The sequence below is a fragment of the Spinacia oleracea genome, chromosome 6 (assembly GCF_020520425.1).
Source record: "Spinacia oleracea cultivar Varoflay chromosome 6, BTI_SOV_V1, whole genome shotgun sequence".
NCBI classification, from domain to species: domain Eukaryota; kingdom Viridiplantae; phylum Streptophyta; class Magnoliopsida; order Caryophyllales; family Amaranthaceae; genus Spinacia; species Spinacia oleracea.
In genome coordinates this window covers 52,242,140-52,262,602 of record NC_079492.1, presented here as the reverse complement: position 1 = coordinate 52,262,602, position 20,463 = coordinate 52,242,140, and the positions used below count along the sequence as shown (strand labels likewise).

Here is a 20,463-nt window from a genome sequence, read left to right as displayed (position 1 = left end):
CGTACGACGCGCTTCCGATTAATTTTCCGATTCCGGAATTCATTTCCGATTCAATCAATATTTAATATTTCCGATTCCAGAATTATTTTCCGTTTCGAACAAATATTTAATATTTCCGATTCCGATAATATTTCCGATTCCGACAATATTTCCGTTTCCGGCAATATTTCCATTTCCAATAATATTTTCCGATACGTACCATGTTTCTGTTTCTGGCAACATCTACGACTTGGATAATATTTATATTTCCGATACGATTCATATTTCCGTTTCCGGCAATATCATCGTTTCCGGAGTATTCATAATTTGACTTTTGACGATTTCAGATCCAACTGGAACTGAGATCCGTCGATTCCGAATATCCATAAATGGAGTATTTGATTCACTTCAATAAAAACTGAGGAACTAATAATTTACAAGATAACATATATTTGTGCTATGAATTTTTGTGTTGCACGGGTAGTACTGTGTACAAATTAAGGCGTAAAATTTTAATTTTCAGCTAAATTATAATTATTTTTGATTATATAATAATATACGTATATAACTTCGTGAACAAGTTTATTATTCTGTATAATTAATAATGAAAATATCTATATTTTTAGTTTAGTGCAAACTTAATTTTTAAACTTTTAAAACCGTTTAATTGCACGGGTACTATACTAGTTGAAAAAAACAAAAGAGAGAACCGAAGCGTTAAACCCTAAACCCCACTGAAATCAGCAGCAGAAAACACAATTCCATCCATAGTTTATCTCTCCCTCCTTCAGACCTCCGAGCTTAGCTTCAACAATGGCGGCTCTAAGCTACAAGAAGAGCTACCGTAGTACTCAGTCATTGCAACAGTTCTACACTGGCGGTCCTTTCGCCGTTTCATCCGACGGCACATTCCTTGCATGTACCTGCGACGATTCCATCAAAATCGTCGATTCGTCGAATGCGTCAATCAAGTCCACCATTGAAGGCGATTCGGAGCAAGTTACAGCTCTCGCACTTAGTCCTGATGATAGATTCCTCTTCTCTGCCAGCCATAGTCGGCAAATCAGGGTTTGGGACCTCTCTACGCAAAAATGTATTCGGTCTTGGAAGGTACTACAACGAATCTTAGTTACACGCTTTCCATTCATTAGTAGTATTCAACCGCATTTCCACTAGATATTAATGATTAAAAGGGCGTCTTAGTGTCCGTGAACAAGAAAATTATGAAATTAAAATAGAGGGAATTTGAGTTTGTTTATTGCTTAGCTTAATTTTTTATGCATTTGGTGTAGTGCTGTTTGATTTATTTAGTGGAATGGTTGTGGCGAATAGCTTGGTTTAAGGTTGGTTTAAGGTAGCTAAGTTTTGTATTATGTTGCCCTGAAATGGGTGTTATGTTTTGAAAAAGGGACATGACGGACCGGTGATGGCTATGGCCTGTGATGCGTCGGGTGGATTGCTAGCAACTGCTGGAGCTGATCGGAAAGTTCTTGTCTGGGATGTCGACGGTGGATTCTGCACACATTACTTCAAAGGACACAAAGGAGTTGTCACTTGCATCATGTTTCATCCTGACCCTAATTGCCTCCTTGTAAGCATCAAAACATTGGACTTTTTCAGGTTTTCACTTGAGATTTGATTTTGGGCACACATTTTTCTCATGATAAAATATTTCCCTTTTGCGTGCATTGGTCCGCTCCATGTTAAAGAATATGGCAATATGCTGAAATTTATGTTCCTACCTTTCTTTGTTTATGATTGTTAGCTTTTTCCTGATTTGCATTGCATTTTGATGTTATTTAGAATCAAAGCATGTTATGTTAGCCTAGCCCTATGTCACGTGCGGACTATTTTGCCTATTCCCTTGGCCTAGTCCCGCACCGTGCGCCACTCTCCAAGCCTCAATGCTTAGACGAGTCAGGCTTTCCCAACGATGGCACAAATCCGAGTGCCTAAGTTTACCTCGTAGCACGACTCCTTTGTGTTAGAGATAGCAACGATTAGCCATGCACTCACCCTTGGTGCCTAGCTAGCTGATTATGATGCCCCTTGGTCGTAGCACAATGAACACACAAGCTTGTCCTCACTTGTATGCCCACACACTCGATTGACACTCTAAGGTTGAGTTGGGACTTGGGAGAGAACACAAGTGTTTTTGGAATGCTTTCTTGTATTGAACTCTCAACTTGGATGTACAAATGAGCCTTGGTGCCCATCACTACTCTCTAAGTGTGAGCATATATGGACGTTACCAATATACTAGCCCACAATAATGTCAATGTCAATTTTTTTTGACATTTTTGTCTTGTTTACATATTTAGGGGGGTCATAAATGAGATGAGATTATGTGGGATTGAATGATATTAGGATTTGTAAATTGTAATGACCTCACAACATAAGGCACTACTAGATTGTTTATCCTTGTGTAATTTTGTCTAGTTGCTAAAGTTGTCATATTTCTATGCTAATTGTTGTTTAACTAGTGAAGTTTGTTAAAAATAGGCTTTGAATGTGTTGTTGTAGCTAAATTGGTGGCACATCCCAAATTCCACCGTATTTCCCTTGATTCAACTACTCGTGTCACCAAGGGGTAGATGTTTGCGATAGGTTGGGGCCGTGGGTCGTCTCTGAGTGAGGTCAGCGGATGATTTGTGTACCAGGGACAAACATATTTGTCAGCCCAAGTGTGAAGGACATGAGTTCTGACATCATTTGAACGGGGCTTAATTGTATGTATGATTTATGCATGTTTGTGGGTTGGTTTTGATATGACTCATTCTTAGTTAACCTAGTAACTTTGGTTACTAAAAATTTGTTTGTTTCTGCGTGAGTTGGAAATCCATTCAGCCATTTGTATTCCAGATAACATGATTTATTGATAACTACTGCGATATAAATTTTTAGGACATTACTTTGTTAGTGCTTGTTTGTTGTATATCATGCATGTCTCAGCTCAATGTTTGGCTTTGCTCTACAGCTTTTCTCCGGAAGTGATGATGCAACTGTCCGGGTTTGGGATCTTATTGCTAAGAAGTGTGCCGCTACAATGGAAAAGCATTTCTCTGCAGTGGTTTCCTTGGCAATGTCTGAAGATAGAAGATTCTTACTGAGTGCTGGAAGAGATAAGGCATGTTTCTTCATACTCCTTTTTATAGTTGACATACAATGTTTTTGAGTCTATTCAAAATTTCAAATCCTTATTGTGCATTTGACAATAATGAGGATTTTCAGTTATGTGGTGTTTTGAAAACTAAATCCAATGCTTTATTTTGCTTCATAGTTTCTTTCTTATTATACTCTCAGCTGGAAGACTGCTTAGAAAATTATGGATACCCTTATTCATATGCAAATGCTTCCAACGCTTTATTTGCTTCATGGTTTCTTTCTTACTATACTTTCAGCTGAAAGACTGCTTAGAAAATGATGGATTCATATGCAAATGCATCTCTCCTAATTTCAGCTGGATTTATATGAATCCAACAAAGTGGTTCCTAACCATAAAAGTAAGGTTATGGGGCTTTGAAAAAACACTATATTATCTAAAATAAATGTTCAGATAGCTGTGTACGAAGAAAGAGGCCAAGATGTCCTCAAAGCAGAAGCACAAATTACAAAGTAACCTATCTCCAATATTGGGTAGCTGTTGTAGCTAGATTAACTACTCTATCCCAAAGCAAGTTGCATGAAAGGGATACTCTTTTGTGTATTTCTCTTTCACCAATACACCAAATGATTGCCACAAGATTTTCTTATCTTTGGTCACCTTGATTCCATAAAAGCTCCACAATAGAAAAGGGAAAACCAACAACTCTTGACACAACCCAAACAATTTCCCACGTTAGAAATCAAACCACCTGACATTGAAGGAAGACATGTGAACGTAGTTTTAGAAAAGACAGCTTGGGAGACATAACATCATGATAAGTTTTTTTTTTTCCTTTAAACATCACAAATAATAGTGCAGTGAAATACTTCCCTGGTTTCATTTTACTTGACATTTTTCTTTAGCAACGTTTGCCAACATATGATTTCAAATGTTTATATCTTTGAGATATTTGAAAAATATACATTGAGACAAATCTAACAGGAACCCAAATGACTATGTTTGTTTCTTAAATATGAATTACAAAAGGAAGTCAAAGTGACTTATGTGAATATTGTCATAGTCAATACATGTCAACTAATAAGAAACAGAGGAAATAGTATTTATGAATGTGTCTTGATTTGCGAAAAGAAAATTGAATGGTGGTTCTTTTCAATGATATGTGTATGAAGTATTTTCTGCTCTCTTTCCTGTCATCTTCTGACTTCTGGCAGTCTTCTGTTAGTTTCTGTAGTTCGGAGGAGGTGTGTCCTGCAGCAAATTTTGCTTCCAGTTTTATGTTTTCAGTGGTTTAATGAGTTACGAGCCCGATTCATCTCAAGCTGCCCTTCCATTTATAGTATCTGAGGGTTGGGTCAGTCTTGTTCTTTTGCTGCAATAGTTTTTACTATGGATTGGTATTTTGTTAGTGACGGCTTTACATTGACATATGGAGCTAAATTCTTCAGTTTTGAGGATGATTTGCTAACTTAGTGTTCTAAAGATCTTTGTTTCAATATCTGTTTTCTGATAAAAGCATTCCTAGAAGTTGTAGCACACAGCAGCCTTGTCGGTGTTGATAATTCAAATTCCTTCTGTGTTTTATTTGTTATACGAGCAGCAACATGACTTTGGATGTTATTTTAGGTTGTTAATATGTGGGACCTCAAAAGCTATGGATGCAAGACAACCATACCGACTTACGAGGTGCTTGAAGCCGTGTGTGTTATTAGTTCTGGAACTGCGTTCTATGACAGTTTGTTGTCACAAAAGCCTAAGAAGAGCAAAGATGCCACACAAGAAGTTTATTTTTTAACTGTTGGTGAACGCGGAATTGTTCGAATATGGAACTCTGAGGGGTAATATGATAACTTTGAAGAGTTTTATCCTGCATTACCTTTCATCTTTAAGAACATATGTGTATTGCCAGCTCTTTCCATTTCAATTTATCGAATAAATCATTTGTACTCCACTTACTCTGTTTCTATAACAGTGCAGTTTGTTTGTTTGAGCAGAAGACTTCAGATGTAGCTTTTAGTCTTGACGAAAATGATTTAAGAAGAGGTTTCACTGCCTCCTGCATGTTACCCTCAGACCAAGGATTGCTATGTATCACTGCTGATCAGCAGTTTCTATTTTACTCCCTCTTGAAGCATTCTAAAGAAGATCTGGATTTGAGTCTCTGTAAAAGGCTCATTGGATACAATGAAGAAATAGTAGATATGAAGTTCTTAGGTGAAGATGAAAATTTTCTCGCTGTTGCCACCAACCTGGAACAGGTAGACTTCCTTCTATGACCGTTTTTATTTTTTATTTGTATGTCTATTTCCTTGCTATTAGTAACGTGAATTGCTTCTCAAGAAATATTTTCTAATGTTTCTGTATGGTTTTCTAAAATTTAGGGATATATTTTTCAGTTAGATGATTAGTAAAATAAAAAATTGATTGCTCCCTATGAACACAGGTGCGGGTCTACGACCTTGCTTCAATGTCATGTTCCTATGTACTTGCTGGGCATACTGGGATTGTTTTGTGTCTTGACACCTTCACATCAAGTTCTGGAAGCACACTTATTGTAACCGGCAGCAAGGACAATAGCGTAAGTTGCCCTTCCCTGTTCATTTTTGACCTTTTTATTACTTCTGAAGTGCAACAAATGTTTGCAAGGGGAACGGGACGATTTCTTACCGTAATGTTTTTCTTGATAACTGATATGCTGACATAACTTCGATTGAATGGTTCTCTGGGGATCTTCTAGTTGAGTAGCTGATGTCCTCTACTCTTCCCCAGAATTCGTTTGCTTTTATTACATCATGAGTACTGGGTATTGTACAGGTTAGATTATGGGATTCAGAAAGAAGAAGGTGCATAGGGGTTGGAGTTGGTCATACTGGAGCTGTTGGAGCTGTTGCTTGTTCAAAGAAAGGGCAGAACTTTTTTGTTAGTGGTAGTAGGTCAGTATTTGGTTTATTTATGTAATTTTTCCCATCATTTATCTTCTCTCACTCTTGCTTATTCGTACTGAAGTTGTTTAGTGAAGTGGATTGCTGGATCCATGTACATGTCCCTGGTTTTGAATCTATTTGAAGAGGCTTAATGGCTGTCTCTCCTCATGTAGTTAAAAGAAAGTAAAAATTTATGGTTCAACGACCCTGCACTGACATATTCAGTGTCACATTGACGCTAGATGAGGCATGCAATAGCTGTGAGGATGACAATAGATACTAGAAAGTGTCTTATCACTCTTTTTTACTAGAATAAACCATCAGCTTTGCAGTAGCTTGAGGATAAAAAGATAGCATCCACCAATATCTGTAGAATGAGATTGATTTGTTGTGCCATGTTAACTTCTGGTATATGACTCTGAAGCATCCTTTTTTCTCTACCATGTTTGGTTGTGTTGAACCAGTGTTACCTAATCCTCCAATCAGCCCACGAACCGCGAACCGAAAAAGCGAATTATAGCATCAAAATGGTATAATTTTGGTCTAATTTAGCAAATTAGGTAGCGAATTGCGAACCCGTACCCAATCTCATACTAGCGAACTAGGTAACAGTGTGTTGAACACTTGAACCCCTTTGCTCTAAGTATCTTATCTGTGGTGCTAATCCTAATTCATACACATGGATCGTATCAATAGTTGTGCACTATTTTACCCGGACTTGGATACCCATATCCGACACGGGTACGTGTCCAAGTGTCCGACACGGCTATTTTGTGAAAAATTTGCATGGTTTTGGTCCAAAATTAAGTGTCCAAGTGTCCATACCCATGTCTGAGTGTCGAGGATCCGGCACGGGTATTTGAGGTAAAGTGAAGAGTCCGGGTAACAGAGGTTGTGCATGCAGGTTGTTGTATTCTTAAGTAACTGTGTTCTTTTATGATGAGCACTGCAATTTTAACTTTTTGTTTGCTCGGCTTGGCTGCTAAAAGCTTCATTACTCTAATGCCTAACTTCGAAGAGAAATTTAATAATTTGGAAACAAACTTATGTGGATGCGTACTTTTAGACTCTTGCTCGAATTTATTATAATGATGGAAAGCAGAGGAGAACTAAGCATCATGACGTGTGCTTATGAATTTAGGAGCAAATAATTATATATAGGGCTTTTTGTACGGGTATTTAAATTAGCTAATGCAATTTTTCTCATTTGCATAGTGACCGTACAATAAAAGTGTGGAACATTGAAGGACTCAACAGCGATGCTGAAGAGCCTAGCAGCCTTAAAGCAAAAGCTGTAATAGCAGCCCATGATAAGGATATCAACTCTCTTGCTATTGCACCATGCGACAGCTATGTCTGTAGTGGTTCTCAGGTTAGTTTACTGTTAATTTGATATATGATATTTAAAAAGTTATGAGCTGTAATTAATTCCAATTTTTTTCACTTTTTTGTTTGGGAGTTTGTTTTCCTCAAGGATCTACAGTGATTCCGTTGCCTTTCTTTTCGCTTACCTTGTTTTTAATATTCTCATCTGTTGTGCAAGTTCCGTTAGCCCATGTGCACATTATGTCATTAGAGAGGGTAAAAATATCCATCAAAATTTGTTCCTTATGGTATATACAGTATTAACCAGAACTGGCCACAATTTGTACATGTAAATATCAGTTTTAGAACTCGTTCAAATCTGTTAATAAATTGTGACTTAAGTTTGGAGAGTCAAAAGATGAGATAATACAGAGACAGTCTAGGATGAGTGATTGTGGAAACGTAATTTGTAATGGGTAGTTGAGAAGTGGGATTGAATGAGATGGTATTATGAAGAGGAAGATTATGGATGGCAGTGAATCTACAACAGTTGGCTGATTTGATTAAGTGAAAGACTTTGCAATGTAAATATTTCATCCCTATCAAGATGCTTTATAGCCATAATTTGTTCTCTTCACGTGTCCTCATTTTCCATTCCTTGGTGTTGCATAATTATACATTCTCCTACATCGTGTCTATAAATGTTACAGAATCGTTCTTTTCTTGTAACGTACGAGGGACTTCAAAAGAAATGATATATGTTATAGATTGAGGAGTCATCGTGGAGGAACGTTTTTTTTTATATGTTGCTTTTTTTGAAAACCAGGAGTACCAGTAAGGCAGATGGGGTTGGGGTGGGGGTGTTATTGTTAAACACCAATCAGTTGTTCATGTCCTTTTGGTTTCAAAGTTGATGTACTGCTTGATGAGGTCCTTATGTAAGGTCTTATTTAGATAAAAAATAAAATTACAGATGTCTTGATTTTCTATTAACAGGACAAATTTTGTTGCATTTGGTTAGAAAATTATATTTATATGAACAGAACTCAAACATTTTTTTATGAATATATACGTAAGTTGCTTGTATGTTCTTGTCTGACTTTCTGCATTCCAATATGACCAGGATCGCACTGCCTGTATATGGAAGCTTCCAGACCTAGTGTGTGTGGCAAAACTAAAGGGCCATAAACGAGGAATCTGGTCTGTTGAGTTTTCTCCTGTTGATAGATGTGTATTAACAGCATCTGGAGACAAGACAATAAAAATGTGGACCCTTGATGGTTCATGTTTAAAGACATTTGAAGGACATACATCTAGTGTATTGAGAGCATCCTTCATTACACGTGGGACTCAATTTGTTTCGAGTGGTATGCAAGCATTTTGTTTCGTTATTGTTTCCTCACAAGTTGTTTTGTTGATTCCATGATTGACTTTGATGGAGTATCTGTTCCAGGTGCTGATGGATTACTGAAGCTTTGGACAGTGAAAAGTAATGAATGCATTGCTACTTATGACGAACATGAGGACAAGGTTCCGTGCTTTTCTCTATCTGTTTTTCTTGAATCCTCCTGCTCTCACTAAAAATCTGTCTGATCGATACAAAGTTAGGGTAATGTTAGGAAGTGGAGTTATTTGGAGTCTATATTTGTGTCAATCTATTAGATTTTCATTCGACTAAATCAATGCGTTGGCTAGCTTCTTTGTTGCCTTGCTGCAATTATGCGTAGCAAAGCAGCCCTGCTTTGGCAGACGAGTCTTTATATGCTTAAGGAGATTCCTTATGGTTGGTGCTTTGGTGCTCTGCAGCAGAACGTATCCTCTGTTGGAGTAAAGAGTTTTGAATGGTAATTTTAGTTATTCCCTCGAAAAATAAAGTCTTCCCTTTGCTTCTTTTGTTGGGTTTTGTAGTCACCATAGTATCACTCTGAAATCTCAATAACTTCCTATGAATTCAAAGATTTCAAACAGGATTATAGTCTGATGGCCTATGAATGACAATTCTTCCCCTTCAAAATGGGAATGAGAAGAGAACAATTGTTTGATGCCATGAAAAAAAAAGATCGAACACCCGTGATTTGTTTTGTAATGCTTCACAAGCCCAAAAGAGTTTTTTTGGGTCTTAATGAGAGAGAATACTGTAAGGTCATGGTATCAAAGCCAAAAAATGACATTTCGGGCTTGTGAGGTTAAACCGAATAAACATCTGAGTGTTCATTGTTCATCCTTTTTTCAAGGGCATTAAAAAAATATCTTCCCACTCATTTTTTAGGAGAGAATTATCAATCATGGGTAATCAAAATAAATGTCATATGAAAGTCTTAGTTTATGAAAGTTAACGAGAGTGATGTGGGCCCTACCCCTCATCAGCTAACCTCCTTGCATAATTACTTGAAACATTGCTCTTTTTAGTAACAAGCAGATTTCATGAAGGGTAAGCTTGAAAAAGTACCTTGCCCTAGCTTTTGGGAGAGGATTTGAAATCTCTTTGCAAAATATAGCCTTAACCCAAATTTCAATACTTTAAAAGCTTGCTTATTCATTTATATGTAATTTTGTAGCATTTTTACCAAACACTTCTATTGAAAAACACTAATGCACCCGCTGATCAAATAAGCTAATCCAATAAAACGGACAATCAGTTCATACAAAGTGCTACAGCTATCTGAAGTGCTGCTGAACCGGGCCTAGATCTTCAAGTGATTTATGCACATAGCACACCTATGATGAGGGGGGTTTGATCACTTGCATTGTCACTTAGGGGGTGTTTGGTTCGAGTGGGGTAAAGGGAATGAAATCAACAAAGGGAAAGAGGGGGAAAAGGAAGGAAACCCCTTTGATAAAATGTGTTGTTTGGGTGACTTTAGGTTTTCCGCCTCTTTTTCTTCTCTCTCCTATGCTACACCATAAACGTTGTCTTTCCCACTCGTTCTCCGATGCCACCGCTGCCACTTAAGCAATGACGCCGCCACCTCCACCTCCACCTCCACCTCCACCTCCACCGTCACTTAAGCGATGACACCGCTATCCCTCCCCGCTTCTGCTGCCTCCCACTTTCCTGTTTCTCCACCGTCTTTCCCTTTTTTCTTCTTCTCTATGTCTCACCACCACCATTAAATTCATTATTGAGGTTTTAAAGGTCAAATTCCACCATGAAAAGTCATCTGAAATTTTCATGGTCGAATTTGACCTTAGTTTTAAAAAGCGCGAAGCACACCGAAGCGCACAAGGGCCCTGGAGCTAAAGCGCAAAGCGAAAGCGCAGGCTTTTCGTAGGTGATGCGCACCTTAAGTGCCAAAAACCTTTAAAATCATTTCTAGAACATATTTTGTACTTAAAACAATATGTTTCTTATATTATAAATGCATAAATTAATAAAAGGAAGCATAATTCATTACTAGACATCAAACCGGCATACGTCTAAGAGTCTAAAGTACTAACCAAAGACTTAGAGTAAGTCACAAGCTCACAAAAGTCACAACCAACATAAGCAAGTAAGTAGAAAGACTAAAAAAAGGAAAAAAGAAAAGCAAACTCGGTTTTTCAAGCTTATAGTCGCCCCTATGCTCCTAGAGCTCATCATCATCATAATCTTCATCATCATCGATAGCATCATTCTCATCCTCATCATCTAGATAATCTCCATCTTCACCAATATCCTCTTCCTCATCCTCTTCATCATCATCCACAATCACAACTCGATGAGAAAATTTAGAAGTGGAGGTAGTAGCCGGACCTTTTCCTTTATCAAGTCTAGATGAGGATGGCATGGACTCCCTAGCAACCCTTGTTGCTCCTCTAGTGCCATAGATTGGATCATTGGCTCCGGCGGCTCTACTAACACTAGCCCATGTCAAGTCATCACCCTCAAATACAAGATCACCTTCATCATCCGAAGAATTCTCTTCCATTCTCCCAAGTAACCACTCATTACTCTCATCAATCTCTCTCAAAAGAACGGGATCAATGGTGTCTTTTCTCTTATATCGACGCTCTAAAGCTCGATTAGCTTTCACATACACCATGTCATTCAAACGACTTTGTGCCAACCGATTCCTCTTTTTGGAGTGAAGTTGTTGAAAAACATCCCAATTTCTCTCACAACCTGTAGCACTACAAGTTAGGCTAAGAACCTTTATGGCAAAATTCTTGAGGTCGGGAGTTGAAGATCCATAACTAGACCACCAATCCGCTACAAAAATAATAAAACTAAGTTAGTGATCAATTAATTTCAACATAAAACAATTGATATACTTAAAGTTTTATAAACTTAGGTTAGTTAGTTAGTTATTACCTGGGGATTTGGTCTTTCTTTGTCTCTTAGCCATATAATGACCAAAGAGACCGGTGACATTCTTAAATGAATCCAATTCCAAAAGAATCTTCTCTTGAGTTTCAACATCCGGAACTATCCTTCCAACACAATCATACAAACCCATCATCACTTCTTCACATTCGACATTTTCAACATTATCATAATGGATCTCGAGGTTTAGATAATAACCGGCCGCATGCAAAGGCCGATGAAGTTGACAATTCCATCTTTTATCAATGAACTCAAAAGCTTCTTTGTATTTCTCCTCTTTCATTCCAAAACTCTTAGAGATAGCCTCCTTAGCCCTATCCATGGCTTCATAAATATATCTCATAGGAGGCTTTTTCTCTCCATCAACAATTCTAAGCACCTTAACTAGTGGACCGGTCAACTTAAGAGCATATAAGACATTTCTCCAAAAAGTGTCTTGCAAAAAATATGTTGCTATTTTCTTTCCTCCCACATCCTTTGACCACTTAGAGGTATTCCACTCTCGAGAAGTAACCATCTTCCTCAAGTTACTCTTTTGCTTATGAAATTGAGCAAGAGTAATGAAAGATGTAGCAAATCTTGTAACCCGCCGACCTATGCAAATTCCTTTGATTTGTGAATTTCCTCATCAAGTTCACAAGAGATATATGGTTATATATATAACCATTCATGAAGATGCATTTCTTCAAAGCATTCTTGACCTTAGGAATTTTCCCAATATCTTCCAACATCAAGTCCAAACAATGTGCGGTGCAAGGAGTCCAATAAAGATGTTGTCTTTTAGCCTCCAACAATCTTCCTACAAATTTATAACAAAAGAAAAGGCATTTAGTTAATTAATTTCAAATAAAAGGAAATAAAATATAACATATAAAGTAAGAAGAAGATCTATATCTCTTACCGGCCTTAACATAATTGGATGCGTTATCCGTCACCACTTGGATTATATTTTGTTTCCAACTTCCTCTACCATTCACCAAGCATATGAAACAACAAATCCGCATCTTTCACAACATTGGAAACATCCATGGATTTTATGAAGAAAGAGCCTTTTGGAGAGTTGACAAGAAAGTTCACAATGTCTTTTGAGGCAATCGAATCACGCCATCCATCGGACATAATTGAACAACCTTTTGTTGCCCACTCTTTCTTGTGCTCTTCCTTTAGTTTATCAATCTCCTCTACTTCACTCTTGAGGAGAGGAACTCTTAGCTCATGCATGCTTGGTGGCTTGAATCCCATGCCATATTGTGCAACGGCATCAAGCATGCCTTTGAAACTATCATAAGTAGCCGCATGAAAGGGTATCCCCGCATCAAAAAACCACTTTGCAATCACTTTACAAGTCTTGTCTCTCAATTGCTTATCACAAGCACCAAAGATATCTTTTCTATCTTTTCTACCTTTCACGACATTTTCGGAAGGAGAAGTGACAAAGAAATCCATGGGACCCTTGACTTTTGGTTTTTTGCGTAGTGGTTGGCTACTTTTTGAATTCATGATTTCACAATCTTGTTCTTCCTCCTCATCATCAAATTGGTTAACCCTTGGCATCATTTGACTATCAATTTTAGCTTGTGCTTTCTTGATCATAAAAAGTTTCACTTCCTCCCTCACATGATCGGGACAAGTAGGACACTTGGTCACATTTCTAAAACCTCCTACCAAATGTTGCTTCATTCGTAGAGCCCCTCCTTTTGTTACTTTACCACAAAAGCTACAATGCCAATTGGTCTTGTTAGTAGGTTCCGGTTTACCATACTTTCTTGCCGGATCCACGGTGTCTAAAGAAGGAGTGCTTGAACCCCCCTCATTGGTAGCCATCCTAATATTAAAAGGCATGAATTAGAAACCAATTGAAAAGAAACCACATAGCAGAAAACATTGCTACTGCCTACTGCCATTACTTAAAAAAATAAAACAGAATAAACATGAATTAAAAAAACAGAATAAAAATGAAATAAAAAAAAAAACAGATTAAAAAATGGAATTAATAAAAAAACAGAATAAAATAACCTGAGTAAAAAAAGAGTTAAAAAAAACGAATAAAAAACTAAATAAAAAATACAAAACCAGAAACCCCACAACCCCATTAACCCACAAATACATAAGTACGTAACCCGATAAAAGAACAGAGAAAATCCAAAAAAAAAATATGGAGAAACGAAGAACAGAGAAGCGAAGAACAGAGAAGCGAAGAACAGAGAAGATTTCGAAAAAAAATATGGAGAAGAAAAGAACAGAGAAGCGAAGAACAGAGAAGATTTCGAAAAAAATAGAAAAGAAAATGGGGAAGAACAGAGAAGTAGTCGAAAAAATAAAAAATTGAAAGAGAAAATAAAAGAGGGGAAAAAGAAGAGAAATTGAACATACCTGGAAATTCGAAAACTTCCGGCGAGATGGTGGCCGGTGGCTGGAGCAAATCCGGCAGCAACAAGTAAGTGAATTGCTCCAATATTGCAGCTAGGGTTTTGGAGAAAAACCCCCAAATGTTGAACTGATTTTCTCTCTCTTAATTTCTGTCCGTTATTCACAGCAAACACCCATTTAAAATGGGTCACGTGAGAATCACGTGATCATTTATTGAAGTCAGACATTTCTTTTTCGTTTACCTGTGCCACAGACACAAGAAGCGAATGCTTCTGCAAAGGCGCGCTTCACGCAAAAGCGCAGAAGGCGCGCGCCCCTTGTAGGTCGCCACGCTTAGCTTACTTGACGCGATCTCAGCCGCGCTTATGCTCGCCCTGTGCTTTTTAATACTAAGAATTTGACTATCTAAAATCATAATTAATGATAAGAGAGGTATTTCTATAGATGGGTTGGTGGATATACGGGATGTTGGCAAGTGGTTTCAAGGTTGTTTTGGTGGATAAGGGGTAGTTTTTGATGGTTGGGAGGGGTGGTTTCGAGTAGGTACGGGGTAGTTTCATGGTGGTTGATTTGATATGGGGTGGGGGTAGGGCGGCGATGGTGGAGGTCGTAGTGGGGTTGGTGATTATGGTGCAGGTTGTGGTGGGGCGTTGTTGGTCGGGGTAGTGTGGGTGGATGCGGTAGTGTATTGGTGAATTTAGGAAAGGGAATGCAAATATTATGGGGGTGTGGGGAATCACAATAGTCGAAATTTAATGAAGAGAGTAAAGGGAACACTTAAAATGAAAAACCAACACTAACAAAAGGAATAAGCCCTAAGCCCTGCACATTCCTTTTCCCTTTCTTGAATACCCGTACCAAACGCCCCAATGTTTTTGTATTTGTTTCTAGCGGTAACATGGGCTTAAGCATGGTCCAGAGGTATTATGGGAGAGATAAAAGACATTATATGTGATACAAGATCCAATTTGATGGAGTGATACTGTTGCGTGTAAATATAATCGAGTACGTCGTGATAACCCAATATTCTTCTAAATGACACTTTAATTATGGATTTATGGTGTTTCATCTTTGTTTGTCCTTCATGTGGGATGGCTTAACTTTGGATGGGCAATGTGGGGGGGGTAGTCTAGCTGCATTTTTCTTGTTTCCTCCTATCTTTTGCCTCTCTCTACGTTTCATGAAACCCCAAAGAGGGTGTTGTTCCTTCTTGAATTTTCCTTGTCAGTCTAGGCGGTGTTAAGAGAGTTGTTCTTCTATTAGACTCGTAGAGCGTGAGAAATTCATATGGTTCTTTCACTTGTATTGTAATAATTTCATGTGCAAATTTCTGTATTCATCCATGTTTTTAGTGTCTGGATTTGGATATCTATCTTCTACGGTCTAGAAGAAGGTTAATGCATTTGCATCGACATCTTGTTTGGAAGTCTCCAGAGTCGTTGCAAATGATGTAACATAGATTATGACAGAAAAGTGGCATTAATTTCCATTGGTATGTCTCTTGTTAAATGCATAGGGGTGAAAGTTCGAATTACCTTTTTTGTATCGTGGGTTTGCATTGGCCTTTTGTAACATATTCTTTTGGGTCCAAACTGTTCTGATTTTCCCCTGCCTGCCTTCTATCTAGTTACATTTGAATTATCTACAATCCTTTCAAATTTGTGATTGAAAAGGAACGTGGACATGTTCTGGAATGCAATTGTTGTTGGTAGGGGTGTCAAATCCGATCAACGGATCGGGTTTGGGTCGGTTTCATCGAATTCGGGTTGAAAGGGATCGGGTTAGAACAGATTCATTTGGCTAACGGCTCGGATTAGATCAGGTTGGATTTTTATGCACGGTTCATATCGGATCGAGTTGTAAATGGGTCGGGTTGTGGGCTGGTTGGAACGTGACGGATTGTTTACGGGTTTAGCCGAATTATAACAAAGGTTGGGTTCATATCGGGTCAGACTAATATCGGGTCGGATTCATATCGGATCGGACTAATCGGGTAGCGCACTAAAATGGGTCGGATTGAAACGGATTTAGCCGGGTTATATTGGGTTACATTGGATTCAGGTTCATATAGGTTCGTGTTCTTATCGGGTTGTCTTAATTGGTTGCGGGTTGGAATCCGAGTCGAGTCCATAAATTAATAATATCTATAAATTAATAAGGGGACAAAAACGATAACTAACTCTTAAAAGTATTAAGAATTGAAGATCAGTAATATAAGTTATTGAATATATTGTATTTAACTTAGTTTAATCGATAACGATGAACTAATAACTAATAATGTTTATTACTCGTATTAAAGAAGCATTTATTAATGAACTAATAAAGTAATAATTAACGAGTATGATTTGTAACGAATTAAAAAGTATAACGTCGACATGTGATTACTTTAACAAACTAATAATAAGTTTTAGATTGATGATGGTAACCAGTTCAAACTGAAACTTTGTAAGATTGTAATTATACAAGAAGAAAATATATAACTACATAACTGTATAAACGGTTCGGGTTAAACGGGGTTGGATTGAAATTGGTTCGGATTAAACGGGTCGCGGATCGAAATAGTTTGGATTAAACGGGTCACAGGTTGAAACGGTTTGGATTAAACGGTCACGGGTTGAAACGGTTTGGATTAAACGTGTCACAAATTGCAAACACATCGGATTAAGCAGATTCCCCTTGAGTTGGAACGAATTCGGGTTGAAACAGATCGGATCATAAACGGATTTCGGATTGTTTCGGTTCGGATTGTCACGGATCGGTATGTTATCAGATTTGGATCTTAATCGGATCAATATTAGCGGGTTGGGTTGGAATCGGGTTGAATATAATTTGATTGAACCAGATTTCGGATTCTAGCTCGTGGGTTTTAAACGGTTCGGATTCTAAACGGTCGGACAAACCCATCGGGTTCAATGGGTCGGACTGAGAATTGACACCCCTAGTTGTTGGTAGTCTTTGTAAGATGGAGTAGTCAATCACCCGTTTGGTGCAATTCTATATGGGTATTTTTTTTCAATGTTTTTTTCTGGAGTTCTTTGATGTGAAGTGTGATTGGCACGCTATCTTTTTACTTCTGTTCTGATAAGAAATCTGGATCTTCTAATGATGTGTTCACCTTTATTGTTTCTAATAAAATTCTTTCTATCTGAAAATAACACCACTGTGTTTGTTTGCTTGGTTGTCAAGTAAACGTTTGTCATTTGTACACTTCACTTTTGATGAATCATTAAATGCACATAAGTATATTACTCTTGCATTATCTGTGTACTGTCTAGAAATAATACACTGCTATCTTACCCATTCTCCCTGTTATTCTTTGCATATCTTTGTCAGCTAGATTTGTTTTTCTCCTCTTTGAATTTAGTTGTGAATTGCAGGTATGGGCCTTGGCAATTGGAAAGAAGACAGAGATGCTTGCTACAGGAGGTGGTGATGCAGTTATCAATATATGGAATGATTCCACTGCCGCTGAAAAGGAAGAGGCTTTTCGTAAAGAGGTGATTATTTTTTGCGACTTGCCATGTATGACGTACCAGCTGAAAATTTGTTTTACATTAAGTTTATTTTTCTGTATTGGATTTACCTAGTTTTTATCACATATTATTGTCTATGATTTTCTAACATTTATGATTCCTTGTTGATCTTGGATCAAAATGCATGTGCGTCTCTTTGAGTAAGGCCTTTCAATATTCAGGGACCTGGTGCTGCCCCTCTTACTGTTAGACATATGAATCGTCCTGTTGTTTTCCTCCCCGTTTGTAGCTTATTTTTTCTTCTAACCTGTGGTCCTCTTCTTTATGGCACATCAATCAACTTATGGGTGACCCTAGATCCCATTTGACGTGTAATACAATAAATGATTGTTCGCTTTTCTCCATCCATAAAACTCTAAAGTGTTTTCACCAACTCTTTATCCTACTGACTGTTGTATCACTATATGTTTGCACATCTCTAATTAGTAGCCAACTTTGAAAATGTTGTTCTATATGTATCTGTTTTTGTAATTTTTTCTACTATTTTTGTCTGATGGGTTAGTTGTGTGGTTGGTTTAGGAAGAAGGGGTTTTGCGTGGTCAAGAGCTTGAAAATGCTGTTTCAGATGCTGATTATGCTAAAGCAATACAGATTGCCTTTGAGCTTAGGAGACCTCACAGGCTCTATGAACTTCTTTCAGAACTTTGCAGGTCAGATTACTCAGTGTTTGTGATACTGCATTTCAGCCCCTTTGCCTGTACTTCATGCTTGTTTGTGAAGGGTTAAATAAATAATGTACTTTTGCGCATATTCTGATTCCCCCCCCAACATTGACACACTTGTCTATGCAATATGTTCACAGGAAAAAAGACGCTGTTGATCATTTAAGAAAAGCTCTTTTGCATCTAAGAAAGGAGGAAGTTCAGCAACTTTTTGAATATATTCGAGAGTGGAATACTAAGCCGAGGTTGTGTCACAATGCTCAGTTTGTTCTTTTTCAGGTTTTCAGTATGCTTTCCCCGACGGATATTGTAGAGGTGGGTAATTTTTTACTATTTGTAATTCTCGTGAATTTAGTTTTGCTTAATTTTTTGTTGCCTAGTGTTGTGTTTGAGCACCTTGTCGTTGGTTCTTGGTACCGTCAATCTTTAGTGTGACCAGTTCATTATCCCCCTAAAAAATAAAATGTGATACCTTCTACATCGAGTTACCCTAATGCAGGAATCATTAAGGATTCTAGAGTACCATCATGGGTTGGAAGTGTCAAAATTCATAAATAATATTTTATTGGCCGAAATCCAATGTAATCAACAATCGCTTTGGTCATTAGGTATTTGAATACAACTACTCTGAAATGAGAATATTAACTCTCAATCAGCTTCATTCCTTAATTGTATTGGATATCTGGTTAGATGGTTATTGAATTGTCTTGGATGTACAATTTGCAGGTGAAAGGCATAGGAGAGCTTCTTGAAGGGCTCATCCCTTATTCTCAGAGGCACTTCAGCAGAATTGATAGGCTTGAAAGAAGCACATTCTTGTTAGACTACACTCTTGTAGGCATGTCAGTTATAGAACCCGAAGCCGATAGAAGCAAACCATTAAAAAATTCTGGAAAGAAAGTTGATACTGAGGACACACCTGATGATCCAGTATACGTGAAAATAGAATCTGGGTCTGAAGCAACTGTAGAGACAAAACAAAAAAAGGGGTCGAAGAAACGAAAATCTAAGAAGTCTTCGGAGGTTGTTTCTTACAAGAAGGTTAAAAACTTGCCTAACACAGAGGCTTCAGTTGTATCATTGCAGGCATAATGCTGCAATTATGTATTTTATTTGTTCTGGAACTAATTGTAAAGATAACACATGGAATATTTTGATTTAGAGTTGATCATTATTTAAAAAATCACAATTATGTAGTTGTAGCAATGAGATTTTGTAGGAGAAAGAGTTTTGTCCCGGAGTTTCTTATGCTTGAGAGCTTCCAAGTTTCCAAGTTGCTTTAGATTGGGGTGACTACCTTCTTTGGATAGGTATGTAGCTTGCCATTAATTAATTTGGGATTTTGTTTTGAATAATGTTGGCATAATTTTTTTTGGTCGGGGTGAGGAAAAATGGGCTCCTAAATATCCTCCTTATTAATCATTCCTTTTTCCCTATCACTACCTATTTAGAGAAACTAATTGTTGACCATAATTTTGGTTGAGCTGGAGCAACAAAGCAACAAAGCTGACACATATCAGAGGAACTATGGTGCACACAAGATCACCCATATTGGAGAAGTTCCCATATGCTGAGTTCCTCTGTTCTTTTAGAGGAACTCACCTGTTCTAGAGTAGGAACCACTGCAGCTGCTGAGTCGTAGCTCCAGTAAAAGAATTACACGAAGCTAGGTAGTTAAATACTCTTAGATTTTGTGTAAAATAATAATATTAGCTAAAAGATACATTATGGAACTAAAGGATATTAACTTGAATTTAAATAAGATTTTATCAAATTATTTGGCAGCAAGTTTTAAGGAAATAAAACTACATAAATGTTTATCTTTTTATTTTACTAAACAAAACCTGATTTTATCTTTTAAAATCAAATCAATTTTACACTTTCTAAAATTTCTCCTACATATTTGATTTAATTAAACAAATTGTTTTCTAACCTTTTGTACATTGAAAGAGTCCAAGCCCACGATTTACTGTAAGGAGTAACAGGGGAAGCGGTTTTCCCTTGCTCCACAAGTTGTGGATCGTGGAGACCAAGTAATGCAGGATTGTGGGTAGTTGAGATTTGAAGGGAACTAACCCTAAGGATCATCTCTATAAAAGGTTTGTTTGTTTTTTGATAAAAACACACAAATATTCCACAAGCTTTCTTACTTTCAAAACGTCTTTAAAAGAGTTTATAAAACGATTTGTGTCCTAGCAAAATTCAAGTTCCTAAGTTCCATAAATATCAAAAAGCTTTATTATTATCTAGAGTCTTCAAAAACAAATTGTAATCTGAGTGAGAG

The 20,463-nt window shown here is 37.5% G+C and overlaps 1 protein-coding gene and 1 pseudogene across 1 annotated transcript; one reads left to right on the top strand and one right to left on the bottom strand.

Annotated features, from left to right (window-relative positions):
- Window positions 1-695: 695 nt before the first annotated feature.
- Window positions 696-19,427, top strand: LOC110803555 (protein TORMOZ EMBRYO DEFECTIVE). The gene is made up of 14 exons (XM_022009073.2): window positions 696-1,089; window positions 1,388-1,570; window positions 2,957-3,106; window positions 4,709-4,920; window positions 5,055-5,340; window positions 5,526-5,660; window positions 5,897-6,015; window positions 7,222-7,378; window positions 8,435-8,678; window positions 8,765-8,841; window positions 17,362-17,481; window positions 18,037-18,167; window positions 18,320-18,494; window positions 18,906-19,427. The coding sequence occupies exons 1-14, from the start codon at window positions 793-795 to the stop codon at window positions 19,269-19,271; spliced, it is 2,652 nt and encodes an 883-aa protein (XP_021864765.1). The 5' UTR covers window positions 696-792; the 3' UTR covers window positions 19,272-19,427.
- On the bottom strand, window positions 10,878-13,438 carry LOC110803556 (uncharacterized; annotated as a pseudogene).
- Window positions 19,428-20,463: the final 1,036 nt, after the last annotated feature.

What these genes read in the sequence shown, in the direction of transcription:
- LOC110803555 (XM_022009073.2), top strand. Translation starts at nt 793, where the DNA reads ATGGCGGCTCTAAGCTACAAGAAGAGCTACCGTAGTACTCAGTCATTG. An exon ending in TTGCCACCAACCTGGAACAG is followed by an intron (nt 5,341 to 5,525) that starts GTAGACTTCCTT and finishes CTATGAACACAG; the next exon opens with GTGCGGGTCTACGACCTTGC. An exon ending in GACTCAATTTGTTTCGAGTG is followed by an intron (nt 8,679 to 8,764) that starts GTATGCAAGCAT and finishes TATCTGTTCCAG; the next exon opens with GTGCTGATGGATTACTGAAG.